We start from the raw sequence: 17,220 nt of genomic DNA, 5'->3' as shown, positions 1-17,220 counted from the left end.
TCCAGTTTGGGACCCTATCTTTTTTTCTTTAGCTGGCATACCATAGAATGCATCCATTATAAGTATACGATTCAATCATTTTTGGTAAATTTACAGAGTTGTAGAACAATCACCAACAATCCAGATTTAGAATACAGTAAAACCTTGGTTTGCAAGCATAATTCGTTCCAGAAACATGCTTGTAACCCAAATCACTTGTATATCAAAGCAAATTTCAAGAACTGCTAGCTCAGTTGTGATCATGTGACATTCGGCATCACGTACTACTCGTGTTGCAAGACATCACTTGTTTATCAAGTTAAAATTTATTAGAAATATTTGCTTGTGGAACACCCGCAGAACAAGCTATTTGCAATCCAAGGTTTTACTGTATTTCCATCCCCCAAAACGATTTCCTCATTCCCATTTATAATCACTCACTATTCTTACCCCCAGACCCAGGCTGATCTGCTTTTTGTGTATAGATTTGCCCTTCCTGCGTGTTTCATGTAAATGGAATTATTGTATATTTATGTAGTCTTTTGCAACAGGCTTCTTCCCCTTAGCAAGTTTTTGAGCATCCCGCACATCATAGCAAGTATCGGCCCTTCATTCCTCATTATGGCTGAATCATATTCCATTCTGTGCATTCATTTACCACGTTTTATTTATCCATTCACCAGTTGATGGACACTGGGTTGTTTCCAGCTCGGGGCTATTACCGTTAACGCTTCTGTGAACGTGGGCACACAAGTCTTTGTGTGAATGGATGTTTTCATTCTTCCCGTGTGGAGACCTGGGGGTGGAAATGCTGTGTCGAGCAGCCAAGTTTAGCTTTGTGAGGAGCTGCCCTACTTTTCCAGAGTGGCTGCAGTATTTTATATCCCTAACAGCAGAGTCTGAGGGCTCCTGTTTCTCCACAGCCTAACCAACACTTGTTACCATCTGTCTTTTAGATCATAGATGTCCTGGGCAGTGTTCCTTTATCCTTTTAAGTGATGCTGGAGCCTGGTGGGGATCAGAGAAGGGTAGCAAAGAATTAAAGATGTGGTTGCTAGAGCTCAGGAGAACAGATTGTGACAACAAAAGCAGAACCGGGAGACCAAATTTCCCTCCCGGAGAGATTTCTCCGGGCAGCTCTGAGAAGTCCCATTCCAGGGAGTAGCTTCCAGTGCAGACATGGAGCTCAGTAAGGGGCCCTGGGGAAACCCTGCTGGACCATCCTGGGTGGTGACAGTGGGCACAGGGGGAACTACAGTCTACACAGAGGCTAATGAGGAGGGAATGGGCATTGCCTCCTGTGGACTGTTTAGTCCTGCCTCTCAGGCTCAGGGTAATAATGCCTGGTCCTCAGCAAAGCCACCTGGGCACACGGGGGCAACCATCTACCAGCCCCACTGCCCACTGTTGTTCCTTCGAGGCCCCTGCCTCACCCAACCCCGAGGAGACAAGCAGGAAACCATCCCTTCCTTCTGAGAACACTGGGTGTGAGCAGACACCCCCCCCCACCCAGTCCCTGTCCAGTCCTCCAGCCCCCCTGCAGCAGGCACATTCCTCACTGAGACCTTGAGACCCCAAGGGGCCCCCACAGGCATCAGAAGCACCATTTCCTGGTTCTCTCCACTCTGTCATCTATTTTTCCAAATCCCAGTCCCCAGCTTGTTTACTTCTCTGGTCCTTTAAATAGCCACGTGAGAGCGCGTGCCAGCCTTGAATGTCGTTTGGGACTGGACTGCACTGAGCCTTGGGCTTCATCATCGTGTTATTCTTCATGCTGCTTCCGCTCTTCTCGGCACAGTCTGTTCTTTGGAGCTGAGCCAGCATGGGGTCGGTCTTTCCCACTGGAGCTGCCGCGAGTCCTGGGGGCTGGGTGAGGAGCCGCCTGGCAGCATCATGGCCCAGATCTGCACTCTGGAGGCCAGCTCGTGCCACAGCCTGTGGGGCCAGGTAGCAGTGGGGCTGGACATTGGTGCTGGTGATGGACGATGGCACTGAACCCCCCCCTTCACTGGGCTGGCCATCCTCTGGGAGGGGGGCCACAGGATGTTCTCTGCTCGAGTCCAGTCAAGACTGTGCAAGCTGTTATTGGTGTCACTAGCTGGGGTGGTACCGGCTCTGGGGAGGGGGTCTCTAGAACATGTACAGCCATGAGACAGACTGGCCAGGCAGACGTGTGTTACTCAATGTCTCCAAATGCACCCACAGGAAACCAGCCACTTGAGAAGGAAGTTTGGCTTTTCTGGGCTTTAAAGAAAACTGACACGCTGGAGTTCCCGTAACCAATAGGCTGTTGGTGGGGGGACGGGGGTGTATTTTCCAAACACACACAAAAAAGGAGAATCCAGGGGTGATCGGAAACTTTGACCTTGGTGAGCCAGGCTGCAGGGGTGGGGCTTCCCGAGAAGCGTGGTCAAAAGGCAGTAGAGGCCGGGAGTTTGTCACACTACTGTCCATCTGCGCTTCTGTCTGGACGTGCTCCTGTTAGCCACATCGGCCTCTCAGAACAGCAGGGCCAGGGATGCGAGAGACGCCATCTGCCCCCGCCGCCATGCAGGGCCTCCTACGGTACTTCCACCCTAGCCGGGCCAGCCGGAGCCAACTGGCCTCTGCCGAAAAGCACCTGTGTGCTCGGGGCACGGCCCTGTGGACCCACATCCGAAACCTCATCTGCAAGGGCAAGGTGGGCAGATGGGGGTGCCATGGTCTCCTGGGTGGGCCGTGTAGGACCAGGGGTCCCTCTGCCTGTTGGCTACATTGAGGAAAGGGGTTCAGTGATTACTGTTCCTGGGAGGGAAAGGGAAGGGGATTTCCTGCTGAAGCTGCTTCTGTGTCTCCTTTAAAGAAAACTCCTGGTGGCGGTGTTGAGCTCTCCCTTTCCTTAGGAGCCGGAGGTATGGTGTCTATCCCCTTCCTTCCTGAGAAGCCAGGGCACAGGAGTTGAGTGTGATAGTCTGGCAGTATGCCCCCTCCCTTACCTTTTCCCACCATACCTTATCTGGTTGAGAGCGAGTTAGGGCCCTAGCGTCATCCCCCTCCTGCCTCCCCCCGGAGGAGGCTGTTCCCCGAGCTGGATGCCTGGCATTCACTCTAGCGGGGGAGCACCAGTTGGGAGGTTTCCTTTTCTGAGTGGTTTGTGACTGACTGGTCCCTGCTGACAGGCCTTGCCCCTCAGGGTGGGGTCCCCATGGCCCAACAGTGTGCCCACCCCCAAGAACTTCCAGGGACAGATACGGAGCAAGAACCTGTAACCACACAGCCCCAGGAGGGAAACACTCTGCCACCCTTTGTTTTTCTTTGTCATTGTGTCTGTACATTTCAAATCTTTGGAGATGTTAACCAGTAGGTTGGTGAAGGGGAGGTAAAGGGAGCCCACACCCCAGGAGTGCCTGTGACAAGCCTCCATGCCAAGCAGTGCAGGGATAGAGGCTCTGGTTGCACACAGCTGAGAGGTAGCAGCCGCTGGACCTTGTTTTCTCACCTGCAGAAGGTCCACGTGGCTGTCACTTCTTGGGTCCCTTGCGGTGGATAAACATGGATGCCTGTCCTGAGCACCCCACTGGACCTGGCACTATGCTCAGTACCGTCGTGTGTGTGTGTGTGTGTGTGTGTGTGCGCGCTCACAAGTTTGTGTGTGCACAAATCACAAGACATGGACCCTGCTATCAAGTGGTTTGCCTAGTTTCAGCCATGCATCACAAGGCCCCGTATGAGGAACGCCAGGTTATATGGTGTCAGACAGTGGCTCCTTAACTTGGCTTTATACCAGAATCACTTAGGGAGGTTTCTAGTTAAGTGAACCCCAGATCCCACCCTGAGCTATGAGTGCAACCCTGTGAGTAGAACTCAGGGAGCTGTTTTTTCAAACAAGCTCTTCCCAGGTGCTCATTTGTCTAGCCCACTGGTGTGGATGTGTGCTCCCCAAAACAGGGAGGATGGAGACCTCATAGATGGGGAGAGCTTGGCCTGAGCACAAAGTTGGGTATGTTACAGCAGCACAAGCTGTCAGGTGAGATGGGGCAGCATGGTCCCGTGGGCCGGCACTCAGACAGTACTCTGTGAGGTAGAAGTCAGAGGGCTGCAGAGGGCCTTCCTCCAGACCTGTCATTAGCTGTGTGGTTTGGAGCTGGGCTCTGGATCCTTCTGGGCCTGACTCTGAGCCATAGGACTGGCCTGGACTGGAGACCCCCTCCTGCATGGGCTCCTACAATTAAACCACCAGGCACACTCAGGGAAAAAACAGTTTCAAACTCTTGGTTGGCACACCTTCTGAAAATTAGTATTAAAACGGGGTTTCCCAAAATATTTAAGCCGACAGCTCGGCCTCCACTGAGCTGTGTGTAGCACCTGTGATGGCTGGTGAGGGGGAGCAGGACAGCTGCTACCATGGACTTGAGCTCCCATCCAGAAGGGACGGAGGGAGGAGCAGGGTGCAGGGCCCAGAGCTGTCACCAACTCACACCAGGGGTGAGTCTGGGACACATGAAGCATAGGAGAGCTCTCAGTGTCCAGGGGTTTTCTAGCAGGTCCCCTTTCTGGACCCCTCTCAGGTGCCAGCAGAGGTCTGGCTCCAATTCTGACTTAAGTGTGGAGACATCACAGGCTTGGGCTGCTTGCTGCCTGGCAGGATCTCTGCACAGCCCCTAGGGCACCTAGTAATCATGACTGCTTGCTTTCAGCTGGACCCCCAGGCCCTGCAGGACAGAGACTGGCAGCGGACTGTCATCGCCATGAACGGGGTATGTTGGCACCTACTTTTCCCAGAAGATTAGCGTGGCCCCCATTCCTTCCAAAACAGTCCGAAGGAGGCTAAGCCTGAGCTAGTGTGTGAGGTGGGGCATGGCTGCAGGAGGCAGAGGTGCTGCAAAGCAGAGTCACTATGAATGTTTGGTGGCTGGTGTCGTAGTCACCAGCCAGACACTGAGCCTCCCTCCCCAAACAGTGATCCAGTGGTACCACCAAGTTAGGCAGGGCCTTGACCCTGGGGTCTGCCTGTAGAAATGGAGACCCCTGATTAGTTTTCAGTGCCCCAGAAGGATTTAAATCTTTAAAAAAGAAAGAAAAAAGAAACAAAACAATTACCTACCAGGAGAGGTCTGGGCATATATGACAAAATGTTACATTTGATAGATAATTCATGGCTTTTTGTTATGTTACTTTCTATGCTTTTCCGCTTGTTAACTATTAAGAAAGAAAGAGAAGCAGTGGGGATTAGGGTGGGGAGGAGTGTCCTGCAAGAGCCAGTCTTTAAATCACCCTGACTGTTCCTGGCCCTTGCTGAGTTGGGCCAGGGGGCTGCCCTGTGCTGGGATCTTAGCCCGCTTGCCTGGGGAGGGGGATGATTTGCCAAGCCCCCAGGGCCTCTGGGAACTCAGACTGTGAGTCTCAGGAGGGTTAGAGGGCTGTGCTCCCTGCCTCCCCCTGCAGATTGAAGTGAAACTCTCCATCAAGTTCACCAGCAGGGAGTTCAGCTTGAAGAGAATGCCTTCCCGAAAACAGACAGGTGTCTTCGGAGTCAAGATTGCCGTGGTCACCAAGTGAGTGGAGAGGGGTGAGGGCTCATGCATCTGTTATCCTCAGGCACAGAGGGCACCCCGTCCCACCCCCGCCGAGCAGGTGTTTCTGAAGGAAAGAGCAGGCAAGGGTCTCCACTCTCTGCGTGGTCCTCTGAGCACAGGATGCCTCTCAGGCCAATGGAGCACTCAGTGTGCTTAGCTGCCTCCTGTGTTTACCTAGAAACTTGTCCTCATCAGTTCAGGAATGTCCTCGCCCCCTCATGCAGGCCGGCGGGCTGGCTCCCACACTACCACTGGAGCAGCACAGAGTCAGGGTCTTCTTCCCTGGCTCTGAATTTGTCACAGTCAGGGTTCCTGTGGCAACCCCAGCCCCTGGGGCAAGGTCACTTGTGTATGCTGGTTTGAGAGCAGTTCTCAGGGGCATGGGCCTCTTCCTCCCAGAATCCATTCACTTCCCCTGTTTGGAATCCAGCCGGGCCCCTGACCTCAAAGGCCAGAGCCTGCGTCACATGTCCCCCGGACACCTAATTGTATCCAAACACCACTCCCTGCCCCCAGCTGCACCCCAGCCTTCCCCACAGCTCTCTGGGTGGACCTGGGCTTGAGCAGAGAGGACTGTGTCAGCAGTTACCCCAAATAAGCACCGCTAATGGGGGTGGCTTGGGAAGGAACTTTGCTGAGCTCCTGAATCCAGTTGCTAAACTAGTCTAAAGCTGACCCTCCAAACAGCACATCTCCTATTTTTAGGGTACTCCTACTCTGGGAATTGGGTGTTGTTAAGATGTGAGCAAAAAGTGTTTAGAACCACAGGATTCTGAGTGCTGAGGTTAGGCAGCCCTGTGGGGTTGTTCATCCAGCAATCCAGCAGGTGTTGGAGTGCTGCTATGTACAGGGCTCACCTCTTGCTCAGGCCTGGAGGGGTCAGGGTTCACCTCTCACATAGCAGTCTTGGCAGAGCCAAGACTGGGTCCAGGACTCCGCAGCCACCTATTAACCCGATGCCTGGAATGTTTTAACTGACTTCCTATGGCTGATAACACCTAGGAAAGCCTCCTGACCTTCCCTAAAGATCACATATAACTCACAGGTCATCTGACTACCTTAGAAAGACCCTAATAAGATCTAAACAATGGTAATCATGAACTCTGAGAGCAAACGGAAGGCATGCAAGAGGGTCTGTGTACGCCCACACTCGGGGGCTTTCATCACCCCCATCTCTAGGTGTCCAGGTGTGCAGACAGTTGATGGGTCCAGCCCCGTGGCCTGAGCCAGGGGCTGCCAGGCACTGAAGGTGCTTCCCCTCACCCTGCAGGAGAGAGAGGTCCAAGGTGCCCTACATCGTACGCCAGTGTGTGGAGGAGATCGAGCGGCGGGGCATGGAGGAAGTAGGCATCTACCGTGTGTCTGGAGTGGCCACAGACATCCAGGCACTGAAGGCGGCCTTTGACGTCAGTGAGTGTCGGCCCCACGCGGTGCAGGATGGGGTGTGGGCGTGGTGACCTTGCACCCCATGGTGCAAGTGGTGACCTTGCATGGTCAAGGCTCCTGCTGAGTATATTAGGCTCCGTACATTTTCTTCACTTCTTGTCTGATTTTTCCAGTGAAAAGAAGAGGGAGGGGTGAGAGGAGGTTCCGCAGAAGCCCGTTCTCCTGTCTGAGCCACATGTGCATGGCTCTCGTGGAGTTGGCCCAGGGGCTTATGTGGGGCCGCCCCACCTCCCACTGGGGCTTGGCCTGCTTCACAGGGTAGAAAAGAGGTGCCGACCAAAGCTTTGGAGTCAGTGTGGTCTGACTTCTAAGTTGGTGGAACTACCTCAATCCCCAGATGAGGACACTGAGACCCCAGAGGCTCCTCAGAGTAGAAGGTGGCAGAGCCAGGACATCGTGCCTGGATACTCTTCCCTCCCTGGTTTGTGACACAGAGGGCCAGTGGCCACCTGAGGCCAGAGGGAAGGCACTGGTTTAAACTGTAGAGTGGCACAAATAATCCCAGTATCAGAAGATGCCTGCCGTCAGGTAGTTGCTGCAGAGCGTAGCCACCCAACTCCTGCCCGGGCACCGTGTCTGCGATACCTCCACTGGCCTGACAGCCTCTCGTGGTGGCTCTGCTGCCAGGCCGCCCCTTGCCCAGCAAGGGAGGGGTCGGGAGGACGCCTCCTCTGCCAGAACCGCTGGCATACTTGGAAGAAGACACAACCTGCTCAAAGGAGGAACCCCAAAAACCGTCCTCCTGCTATGGGCTGACTTGCCTGAGGCAGGGAGAGCGGAACCCTACTTGGTCTCCGTGAGTAGGTAGGTCGTGCTTCATCTCCACGCTCCTTCCAGATAACAAGGATGTGTCCGTGATGATGAGTGAGATGGACGTGAACGCCATTGCCGGAACGCTGAAGCTGTACTTCCGTGAGTTGCCGGAGCCCCTCTTCACCGACGAGTTCTACCCCAACTTCGCCGAAGGCATCGGTGAGCATGGGAGGTCTCCCCAGCCCCTCCTGTCCAGTGGTACTCTGAGGTGGGAGAGATGTCAACAGCAAGGTGAGGGTGAGCTGCGCCCCCTCCACCATGGTCCACCTTTGAGCCCAAACTTCACGGTGGCAGCGGACCATGAACCTAGCTGGTCCTAGAAGGCCTCTGCCTGTCCTCAAAGGGCCTCCTGCTGTCCCCATCCCTCCAAGGAGCCCAAAAGGGTGAAAGGGCTGGTACCACTGCGGCACACCGGAGTATGGGGTCCTGGAGGCTCCTTCCTCCTCACTGCAGTGCCCCTCTGCTCCTCTAACCCCAGCTCCTGGTTCTGTCACATTGGGCTTCAAGCCCAACCTGACCCTAGATCCTCCTGGAGGGTGGTGTCCGAAGTGGGGGTGTGGGGGGACAAGGCAACTGCAGCTTCCACACCCAGCCTCCAGGGCCATTCATTCAGCAGAGGACCCCCAGGGTACGCAGGGTGATGAGGGAACTTCCAGGGCCTTGAAACCTTCCTGCCCTCACTCTTCCTGCTTCAGTCCATGCTCAGCTTCTCATGCCTTGGGCTCTTCTGAGCAGAAGGTGGGAATGGCCAGGTCGGCTGGGAGGGCAGTGATGCCTGCCACCTCCTGGCACTGGATCCTCACTGGGGGCCAGTGCTATGTGGGCCAGGACAATGATGGGCCTGGACTGCCCTGAGAGCCCCAGGAGGGGCCTCCAACTTGGTCATGACCATGAGAATAACCCCCCTCCCAACCCCCTGCAGCTCTTTCAGACCCCGTTGCAAAGGAGAGCTGCATGCTTAATTTGCTGCTGTCGCTCCCAGAGGCCAACCTGCTGACCTTCCTCTTCCTTCTGGACCACCTGAAAAGGTAACCCCAGATCTTCCTCAGGGGCCCCCAGGCAGCAAGGCACGTTCTCTTGTGGCCCACTGGCTCCTAGGCCCTAGTCACACTCCATGGCTCCTAGGGCCCTCTCCCCCCACCCCTGTCTGTGGTTACTCATCCGTTCTGGGTATTGCTCCATGGCCTTAAGGAAAGAGTGAGGCACTTCAGCCATGGCCCGTGGTGTGCCTGGGCTTCCTCCCCGCTCCAGATCATGGCCCACAGCTGGCCCAGCCACCTGCCAGCCCCAGGTGCTCTTTGTCCTAGGCCTCTCCAACCCAGAAGAACCGGGGTGCAGTCTGCTTCCAGCACATCCAGGGGTGGGGTGTCTGTGTTGTGGAGCCAACCCAAGGCAGAAAGGGGTGGCTCCCACTCTCACATTCCCTGAGCCACCCTCCAGAGTGGTCTGGCCCCTCCACCTCACCTCCATCCTGAAGGCCGTGTCTCAACAGCACCCTCTGCTTTGGCCCTCTGCAGGGTGGCAGAGAAGGAGACGGTGAACAAGATGTCCCTGCACAACCTTGCCACAGTCTTCGGCCCCACGCTGCTCCGGCCATCAGAGAAGGAGAGCAAGCTCCCTGCCAACCCCAGCCAGCCCATATCCATGACCGACAGCTGGTCCCTGGAAGTCATGTCCCAGGTATGAGCAGAAACAGGCTCTAGCTCACGCCGCCTGATCTCAGAGGTGGCCTCTGCCTGGCCCACCCAGGGTCCTATGGGTTATTCCCATCCAAGGTGTACAGGGGGAGGGGTCCAAGGTGCTGAGAGAGGCACTTGCCTGAGGCCGGGTGGCTGGGAGGGGAAGGGAGGACCCAGGCCACTGTCCTTCTTTCTGTTCCTTACTGGGGCTTCTCAGGGCCTGTCTGATATTTTCAGGGGCCTTCAGATCTCTTGGCGGGAGGGGCTCGTGTCGCCAGCACACTCTGCAGCTGTGAGCACCCCTCTGAGCCACTTTCCTCTTTCCTCCTCCCTGCTCTGCCCCGGCAGGTCCAGGTGCTGCTGTACTTCCTGCAGCTGGAGGCCATCCCTGCCCCAGACAGCAAGAGACAGAGCATCCTATTCTCCACTGAAGTCTAAAGGGTCAATTCCATCTCTGAGAGGCCAGCAGAACGGCCTGGAAACCTCCTGGAAAAACGGGCTATCCACAGAGTGGGAACCGAATCTTCTTGAGGAGTAATTAGGCCACCCCGCCCCCAAGGGCTGGACTACCCTTGTCTAGGGACTGCCTAGAGACAACTACCCAAGGCAAAAGGCTAAGTGGCCTGGGCAGTTCTGGACCCCGCCCCCCCGGCCCTTGGGCCTGTGAGCTTGCAAGGAGCCTCAGACTGTGGTTTTCCATGCTGCCACCAGAGGGTGCCCCAAGCCAGCATGCCTCAGCGCGCAGCAGGCCTGGCCGTGGGACCAGGTGAAGGGAGTGGTTTCTACGAACTTACCAGAGTTTAAGAGATTTCTACTGGAACGCTTGTCAAGATGCACCCTCTCCAGGGAGAAGGGAACGTGACCAGATTCCCTCACTACCGTGTCTTGAATAAACACCGATGCTGCTTCATACCATGGGGGCCACAGCCCTGTCCCTGTGTGGGTGGGGGCTTTTCAGTTTCCCTGACTTAGAAATTTAACTCTGTTTGTGTAACAGAGTTTGAAAAGCTAAGTCAACACTGTGTAGCGTTTGACCCCTTTCGCCTCCTTCCTTCTCCTTCTTTCTAGAAGGAACTCTGTCCAGAAATGGGTCTTCCTATTCTGTCCTGTTGCGTTGTTTTTGCTGTTCATGTGCCCCTCAGAAGGCAGCTCCCCGTGGAGCCTTGTAACGCCTGTCTGTCTGTCCAGGACCGACACCAGGGGGAGGGAGGCCCTGGCTGCGCACTTTATGGCTTCTTCTCCAGGGATAGTGACCCTGTCCACTGCCTGTTGGGCACAAGCTCTCCTCTTTGGCTTAAAAAGGCCTCAGTCTTTCTGGCTTCCTCCAGCCTGTCGCCCCCTCTGCCCACACCCTCCCTCCCCCTGATCATCCCCCGACATCAGTCACTTCATTCTCTTGCTCTCTGCTGAACAAACTCAGTAAACTTTTGTAAAAGTTTCCTCTCGGCAGCAACAGCTTGCTGACAGCTCGTTTTAAACTTTGATCCGAATAGCCTTTTGATACTTGAATATTTTTAAGTTTTCTACATAGTTTCTAATTTTTTTCCTAACAGATTCAGATAACTAATACGATATTAGAATGTACTCCATGGACAATTCGTGTCCCAGCGGCATTTTGTCTTCCTCTACACGCCAACTCTGTTTTTGTCAGGGGCCGGTTCTGAAGTCTCCTGAGCATCAGGAATGTGGGGGGAGGGGTTGGTTAGGAGCAGGGGGCTGTTCCACTGGCCAGTCTCAGGGTGGGGCGCTCCTGTCCCGGAGCAGGTAGAAGGACAGGGACTGGCAGCTACCTCCCCTCCCTGCTCTCCAGATACCGGTACAGAAGCCAGGACATTCCTGGTAACCCTCCTGGCCATCCAGCTTGTAGAAAAGAGAACGAGGGAGGCCGCTAAGTCTTTTGAAGAAATAGATCTATAAACAATTGCATCCTTTCTTTTTTTTTTTTTTTTTTTTTTTTTTTTTTTTAAAGAGAGGGGTTAGGGCAAGGAGAAAAACCTTGAGAAGCCAAGTTTCCATGCTGGTCTTGCAAGAAAAGAGAATATAGTGAACCAGAGGAGGAAAGCAATAGTGTGACTCAGGAAAAGGTGTTTGCTTGTCACATGATTACACCAGTAATGGTGGCAATGTCCCATGATCCCTCCCATGTCCTGGGTGGCAGGGGTGGGGGTGGGAGGGCTCGCCTGACACGTCAATAGGCAGCTCTTGCCCAAACTCGCAGCACATGGGGGGACATGTGCTCTCCAGCCTCCCCTCTGCTTGTGGACCTGCTGAAGCAGGGTGGGGGTGGGGAAGGGCAGCAGAAAACAAAGTCTCTTAAAGGTTTTATGTCCACATACTATATTTATTTCTTTGTACTTTTTCCTTGCAAGGAGAGCAGACCCACCATTTTAAAGGAGTGTGGCTCTCCTGGGGGTAGAGGCAGGGAGCAGGGTCCTCTGCCCTCTGCACATTTCTGGACTCACTGAGTTTCTTAGGCCTCCAGCTCTGGGCCGCCTCTGGCCTGGCTTCCCAGCCCCATCCATCTTAGCATCCCTCCAGCCCTGCAAGGGGAACACACTCTGCTTAGAAAAGCTACACCCAGCACTCGTTTCTGTTCCCCTGGTGTCATGATTTGCATCTGTCGCATTGAAACTGGAAAGCAATATATCAGTGTCTGTGCCAATTTTCGTTCCCTCCCCCTACCTCCTCCCCCTTCTTACTTTTTATTTATATAGAATGTGTGCTGTTTGATGACAGAATGACCACTCTTCCTTGTGTAGCTCTAAAAGCGCTCCTTCGCCGGGTCACAGTGGCAGTGGTCACTGGCCACCTCTGTCGCCCTGTCTCACACACGGGCCTGGGGGTTGGTAAAGCGAGCATAGGGCAAATAGAGTCCTAAAGCCCAGACATGACCTTCCACGAGGCACGGCTGCTGGACTCTGCAGCAGACGAGAAGCCTGGAGCAGGGAGCTTGATCCGGCCCCCGAATCTGGAGCAGGGAGCTTGGCTGTCTCTGCAGCTGCATTTCTGCTTTGGGCCCAGCCATCCCTATACCATCGTGGGGGAAGGGACTGCTGACACTTTCATTAAAGTTACCTGAGACTACTTGTGTCAGTGGTGATTGCTCCATTCAGAAGGAAAAAACACGATCGGAACCTTTGGGAGGGTCCCCAAGCTGCTGGGTGGGAGCTGGGGGTGGGCAGCAGAGCTGGAAGCAGCAGCAGGCGATGTAGAGGGCCCGGGTGCCCTCTAGGAGGGCAGCACACACCGCAGTGAAGAAGCCAGGCCCAGTGGGGTCTACGCACCACAGGCGGGCACCGCAGGCAGTGTTGGGACGTGAAGCAGCAGAGCAGGAGCTTGGAGCCCTCTGGTTTAGGGCGGTGGGGGTACCGGCCATGCCAAGCCCAGAGGCAGGGAGGACTCCAGCCCCCCACAGCCTGGCCCTGCACCGGTCCCTTGGTCTCTGTGGTTTCTGCTGACACCAAGGTTTGGTGGTCCTGCCAGGTCTGGCCTTCCTGCTGCCTGCAGGCATGGGTCTCTCTGAGCTGCCACCAGCCTTCCCCTCAGGAAAAGTCTGTCCAGCTTACAGGGAAGTTGTGCCCAGGGCGGAGACCAGTGTAGGACTTGGGGGAAGTTGGGTCACACTCATTTGCCACCCCCCTGCGTCTCACCCCGAGACTCTCCTAAGGGTAAGGCTCACGTCGGAGACTGCAAGTGGCCAGTGAAGGCCTTCCTCAGACCCCCAGGGAGGAAGGTCTCCTCGTCGGTTGCCTGGTCAGCTCCCGAGGGTGGGGGCAGTGTGGTGTGTGGTCATCTGCCTGCCCTGTGATTCTCCCTCCGGCTGGCCTCCCAACACTGCTGCCTATGGGGCATCACTGCGGCCATTTCACTGGCCTGTGGTGACCCAGAGGAGGTCACACCGAGAGTGCGACAGGATGCCCTGGGATGAGCCTCCCCCTCAGAATCTCCAAAGGCATCAGAGCCCCCTCCCACAGCACCCCTCCAGCATCCCCTCCCACAATATCCCCCCACAAGTCGTCCTCACGCAGTGTCCCCTCCTCTCACAGGTATAAGAGTTGACATTGGGTTTTGCCTGCATTGGAAAAGCTTCACCTACACCATGTCATCTGTCTACTCTGACATCTACCGATGAAGAACAGGCTCCCACTGGCCCTTGTCCGAGTATTCGACCCCTAAAAGGCTACAGTTAGTTTTCTCTGTCCCTACAGTGGTGGTCCTGTTTGAAAACCAGTAACAAAATATTTTATTTTTTTAAGTTTATTTTTGAGAGAGAGAGAGAGAGAGAGCGTACGCACAAGCAGGGGAGGGACAGAGAGGGAAGAGAGAGAATCTCAAGTAGGCCCCACACTGTCAGTGCAGAGCCTGACATGGGGCTTGAACCCACAAACTGTGAGACCATGACCTGAGCCAAAACCAGGAGTCAGATGCTTACCTGACTGAGCCACCCAGACGCCTTGCAATGTTTTAAAGCCCTACCATATCACTCCTACTAGGAGTTGATTTTTCGGGCAAGAGCTGACTAGCCAAGTTCCTAAGAGCAGGCTCCATGTCCAGCCAAGTCCAAGCCAGTGATCCCAAATCTGAGATCTTCCACCTCAAAGGGCCCTCAGAGGCCTCTTAGTCCAATCCCTTTGCTTGATAGATGGGGACACTGAGGCACGCAAGGCCGGGGGTGGGGGGTGGGCACCAAGTCCTCCCCACCCAGGTTCCCAGAGCCAGTAGATGAGCAGAGGCTAGGATCTCTGTGTTCTGCTGGCTCCCCAAGCTAGCTCCCTTTCTGCAGGAAAGGGCAGAGCCAGGCCTTGACCACCAGCCTTTGCCTAGATGTGGCAAGGCTCGTGAGGGCACACAGGCTGAGGCCTCCAGGTAGCCCACATGTACACACCCTGGGCAAATAAAAGAAGACAAAGTTTTGTGTAGAAATCTCACCAAAACTTCTATACTTGCCCCTCAAAAAAAAATGCATCAATTGCATTAAAAGGAAACATTTCCACGAACTAACGATGGACTATCACAAATAGCTCTGGAAAGACAAACAGAAAAAGTGAGGGGGTGACAGACCCAGCTCTTGAAGAGGCCCAAATGGCCTCCTGGAGAAGCTGCCATGGGTCAGCAAGCAGCAGCAGGCTGAGGGGCATGCCAGGATGAGGAGGGACTGTCAGGCCTGAGGGAAGGGGTGTTGGAACTCAATGTAACTGGAGTGGAGGAGAGCAATGGGTCAGCTGCCAGGCGCAGCCCTGTGCCTCTGTCACCCCAATACTTGTAGCCCAGAAAGGCCAACCAGGGCCATGACAAAGAGGCACCCACGTAAACGGTTTCTGGGAAGACAGGGCCCCCTTGCACCTCTCAGATGTGTTGAGATCAGAAAGGAAACCAGCTGCTTTGGGGGACCTAAGCTGCTCATCTGTGCACTCCCAAACAAGACGCATTGAGCACCCTGGGCCAGGCAGCCGACTGGACATCACATGGCCATGTGTCCAGAGAAGGGCCTTCTAGGGGCCTCTCCGGCCAGTTCAGCTAGAACACTGAAGGCAGTCCACACACCAACTACTTTTCCATTCTCCTGTGGGTGGAATTGGGCAGGGCCTGACCAGAAACTCTTCCTTTACGTTCAGTCTCTCTGTTGCAACCTGAGCCTGGCAGCCGGGGGTGTGTAAGTTCAAATGGGATGCTGGACAAAGAAGGGGCCTTAGGAATGGGGCCTAAACAAGTCTGGGTACCTAAGCAAGTTCAGGTCCCAAAGTAGCTGCAGGCTGAGTAGCCACAGAAGCAGAGAAGCCAGGATGGTGGCCACCCCGGCCCCAGGAACTCCCCAGGGGTGAAGAGCTTGAGTGACCAGGACAGATGGACCTCCCAAACCCGTGGCATGGCCCCCAATAGCCAGCAGGGAAATTCCAGCCCCATCCACTGGGAAGCAGATTCTGCAGATGCTCATTTAAATACAGCTATCATTTAAATTACATGAAGGGGTGGTGTTGACAGACCCCCCTCAGGATTTGCTGTCTCAACTCTGGGAGGTAAGCCCCACCTCCCAGCTGCAGGGGAAAATGGGCCAGAAGGAGAGAAAAACAATGGACAGAGGGGAATAGCTGCTGTCTCTTCTATTTTTTGGAGACAGTATTTACAATGTTGGGGAGTGGCGAGCAGTTGTTTGGAACAAGCTAAGGCATCTATGACCTTTGTTTGTGTGCTCCATTAGGTAAACACTTCTGGGCTGCACTTCCCAACTGGGGCCCTTTCACCTGGTGATCACCAAGAAGCAACTCTCGGGGCTCCTGGACAATGAGCAGTGACTGCAGGAGCCCTAACCACCCCTGCAGACTGGTCTCCAGCCTCTGAGCTTCGGCCCACCCAGGCCACCTCCTGCCAGACCTGCCTCCTACTGATGCCGTGCTGGGGTGCTGGAGTGCAGCAAAAATCCCTCTTCTGCCTGGTTGGCATTACCTACCCCCTTCCCACACTCTTCATGGCTGACCTAGAGTTTTCCAGACTCCACTATGCCATGGCTGTTATGAACTGAACTGTGTTCCCCGGAAATTCATATGTTAAAGTCCTAACCCCCAATGTGACTATATTCAGAAGCCCTTAGAGAGGTAACTAAGGTTAATACAATGACCTTTGGCCTTTGGCCCTTTGAACTCCTGGAAGTGGAACCAAGCTGGGAACCTAAGTTCTCCCTATACTCCTCCGTGGGGGGGCCAGGATGACCACACAGAGGGAAGGGGGTGTCACTCACCTGCCCTGCCTAGGCCACATCAGTGAACCTCACAGACAAACATATTTTGTGGCCTCCTCTTCTGCTTATAGTCAATGCAAATCTTTTTTAATTCACAGTCACCCTGTGGCTCCTATGAGTGACCTAACCATAGCCACCACCCAGGCATGGCATGTACAGGGTCATCCCAAGCTGAGGCCCACATGCTTGCTTGTTTCACTGTGAGGGTCCCCAGACAATGGTGATCTTTAGGGGCCCAAAACCCCTATGCAGCTACCCCCATCCCCTCAGCTACTCAGCCTCGAGACCCCTCCCCTAGAGTTCTGAGGTCCCAACTCAGGGTCAAGGCCTGTGCTTCCTACTTCCCGGGCCAAGAGGATGGGTGAGAAATTGTAGCACCTGACAGGCAGGTCAAGGCTGAACCCCAAATGTGGTAGGGGAGGGGAGGCCTCAGGGTACTGAGGATTTCCTAAGCCCCAGTGGAGTAAAAGCTAACTGGGAAACAAGGCCAGGAGGTACGCACTGTGGCCTTTTGCCTCGGTAATGTATGACTGCTGCTCTCAAGGTGCTTAGAACTTAAGCCACATGCCTGTCCTGGCTGGACCATGTGGTCCCTAAAGCCAGCTCATGGCCATCATTGTCTCTGATTCTCCTTATGAGAGTATTCCCATGTTCAGACAATACCAGGCCTCTGAAAGAGGAAGTGGCTCTTCCATCATCCCTGTAATGGGTGAATTGTGCTCCCCCCCCCCCTCAAGATATGTCCAACTGGAAACTTGTGATATTATTTGGCATAAGGGTCATTTCAGATATCATTGAGGTAAGGATCTCTAGATGAGATCCTCGCAGATTAGGGTGTGCCCTAAAGCCAATGACAATCATCCTTACACGAGACAGAAAAAGAGAAGACAGACACGCAGGGAAAACACCACATGGATTGAAGGCCAAGATTCGCTAGATACATCTATAAGCTGACGGTTGTTGGCAGCCACCAGAAGCCAGGAGAGAGGCATGGACAGGGATTCTCCCTCCA

General features: G+C 54.6%; 1 protein-coding gene across 2 annotated transcripts in view; it reads left to right on the top strand.

The window, feature by feature from the left end:
• The window catches only part of BCR (BCR activator of RhoGEF and GTPase), a 128,764-nt gene extending 116,208 nt beyond the window's left edge, over nt 1-12,556 (top strand). For both annotated transcript variants that reach the window (XM_003994832.6, XM_045042107.1), the window contains exons 17-23: nt 4,656-4,715; nt 5,404-5,513; nt 6,805-6,944; nt 7,818-7,952; nt 8,716-8,821; nt 9,311-9,473; nt 9,821-12,556. In XM_003994832.6, coding sequence (XP_003994881.2) covers nt 4,656-4,715; nt 5,404-5,513; nt 6,805-6,944; nt 7,818-7,952; nt 8,716-8,821; nt 9,311-9,473; nt 9,821-9,910 — 804 coding nt within the window. In that variant the 3' untranslated portion in view covers nt 9,911-12,556. The remainder of the gene's footprint in view (nt 1-4,655; nt 4,716-5,403; nt 5,514-6,804; nt 6,945-7,817; nt 7,953-8,715; nt 8,822-9,310; nt 9,474-9,820) is intronic.
• Nucleotides 12,557-17,220: the final 4,664 nt, after the last annotated feature.

This window comes from Felis catus, chromosome D3, assembly GCF_018350175.1.
Source record: "Felis catus isolate Fca126 chromosome D3, F.catus_Fca126_mat1.0, whole genome shotgun sequence".
Taxonomy (NCBI): domain Eukaryota; kingdom Metazoa; phylum Chordata; class Mammalia; order Carnivora; family Felidae; genus Felis; species Felis catus.
The sequence above is the reverse complement of the archived record's forward strand: the minus strand, read 5'-3'. Positions and strand labels throughout refer to the sequence as shown.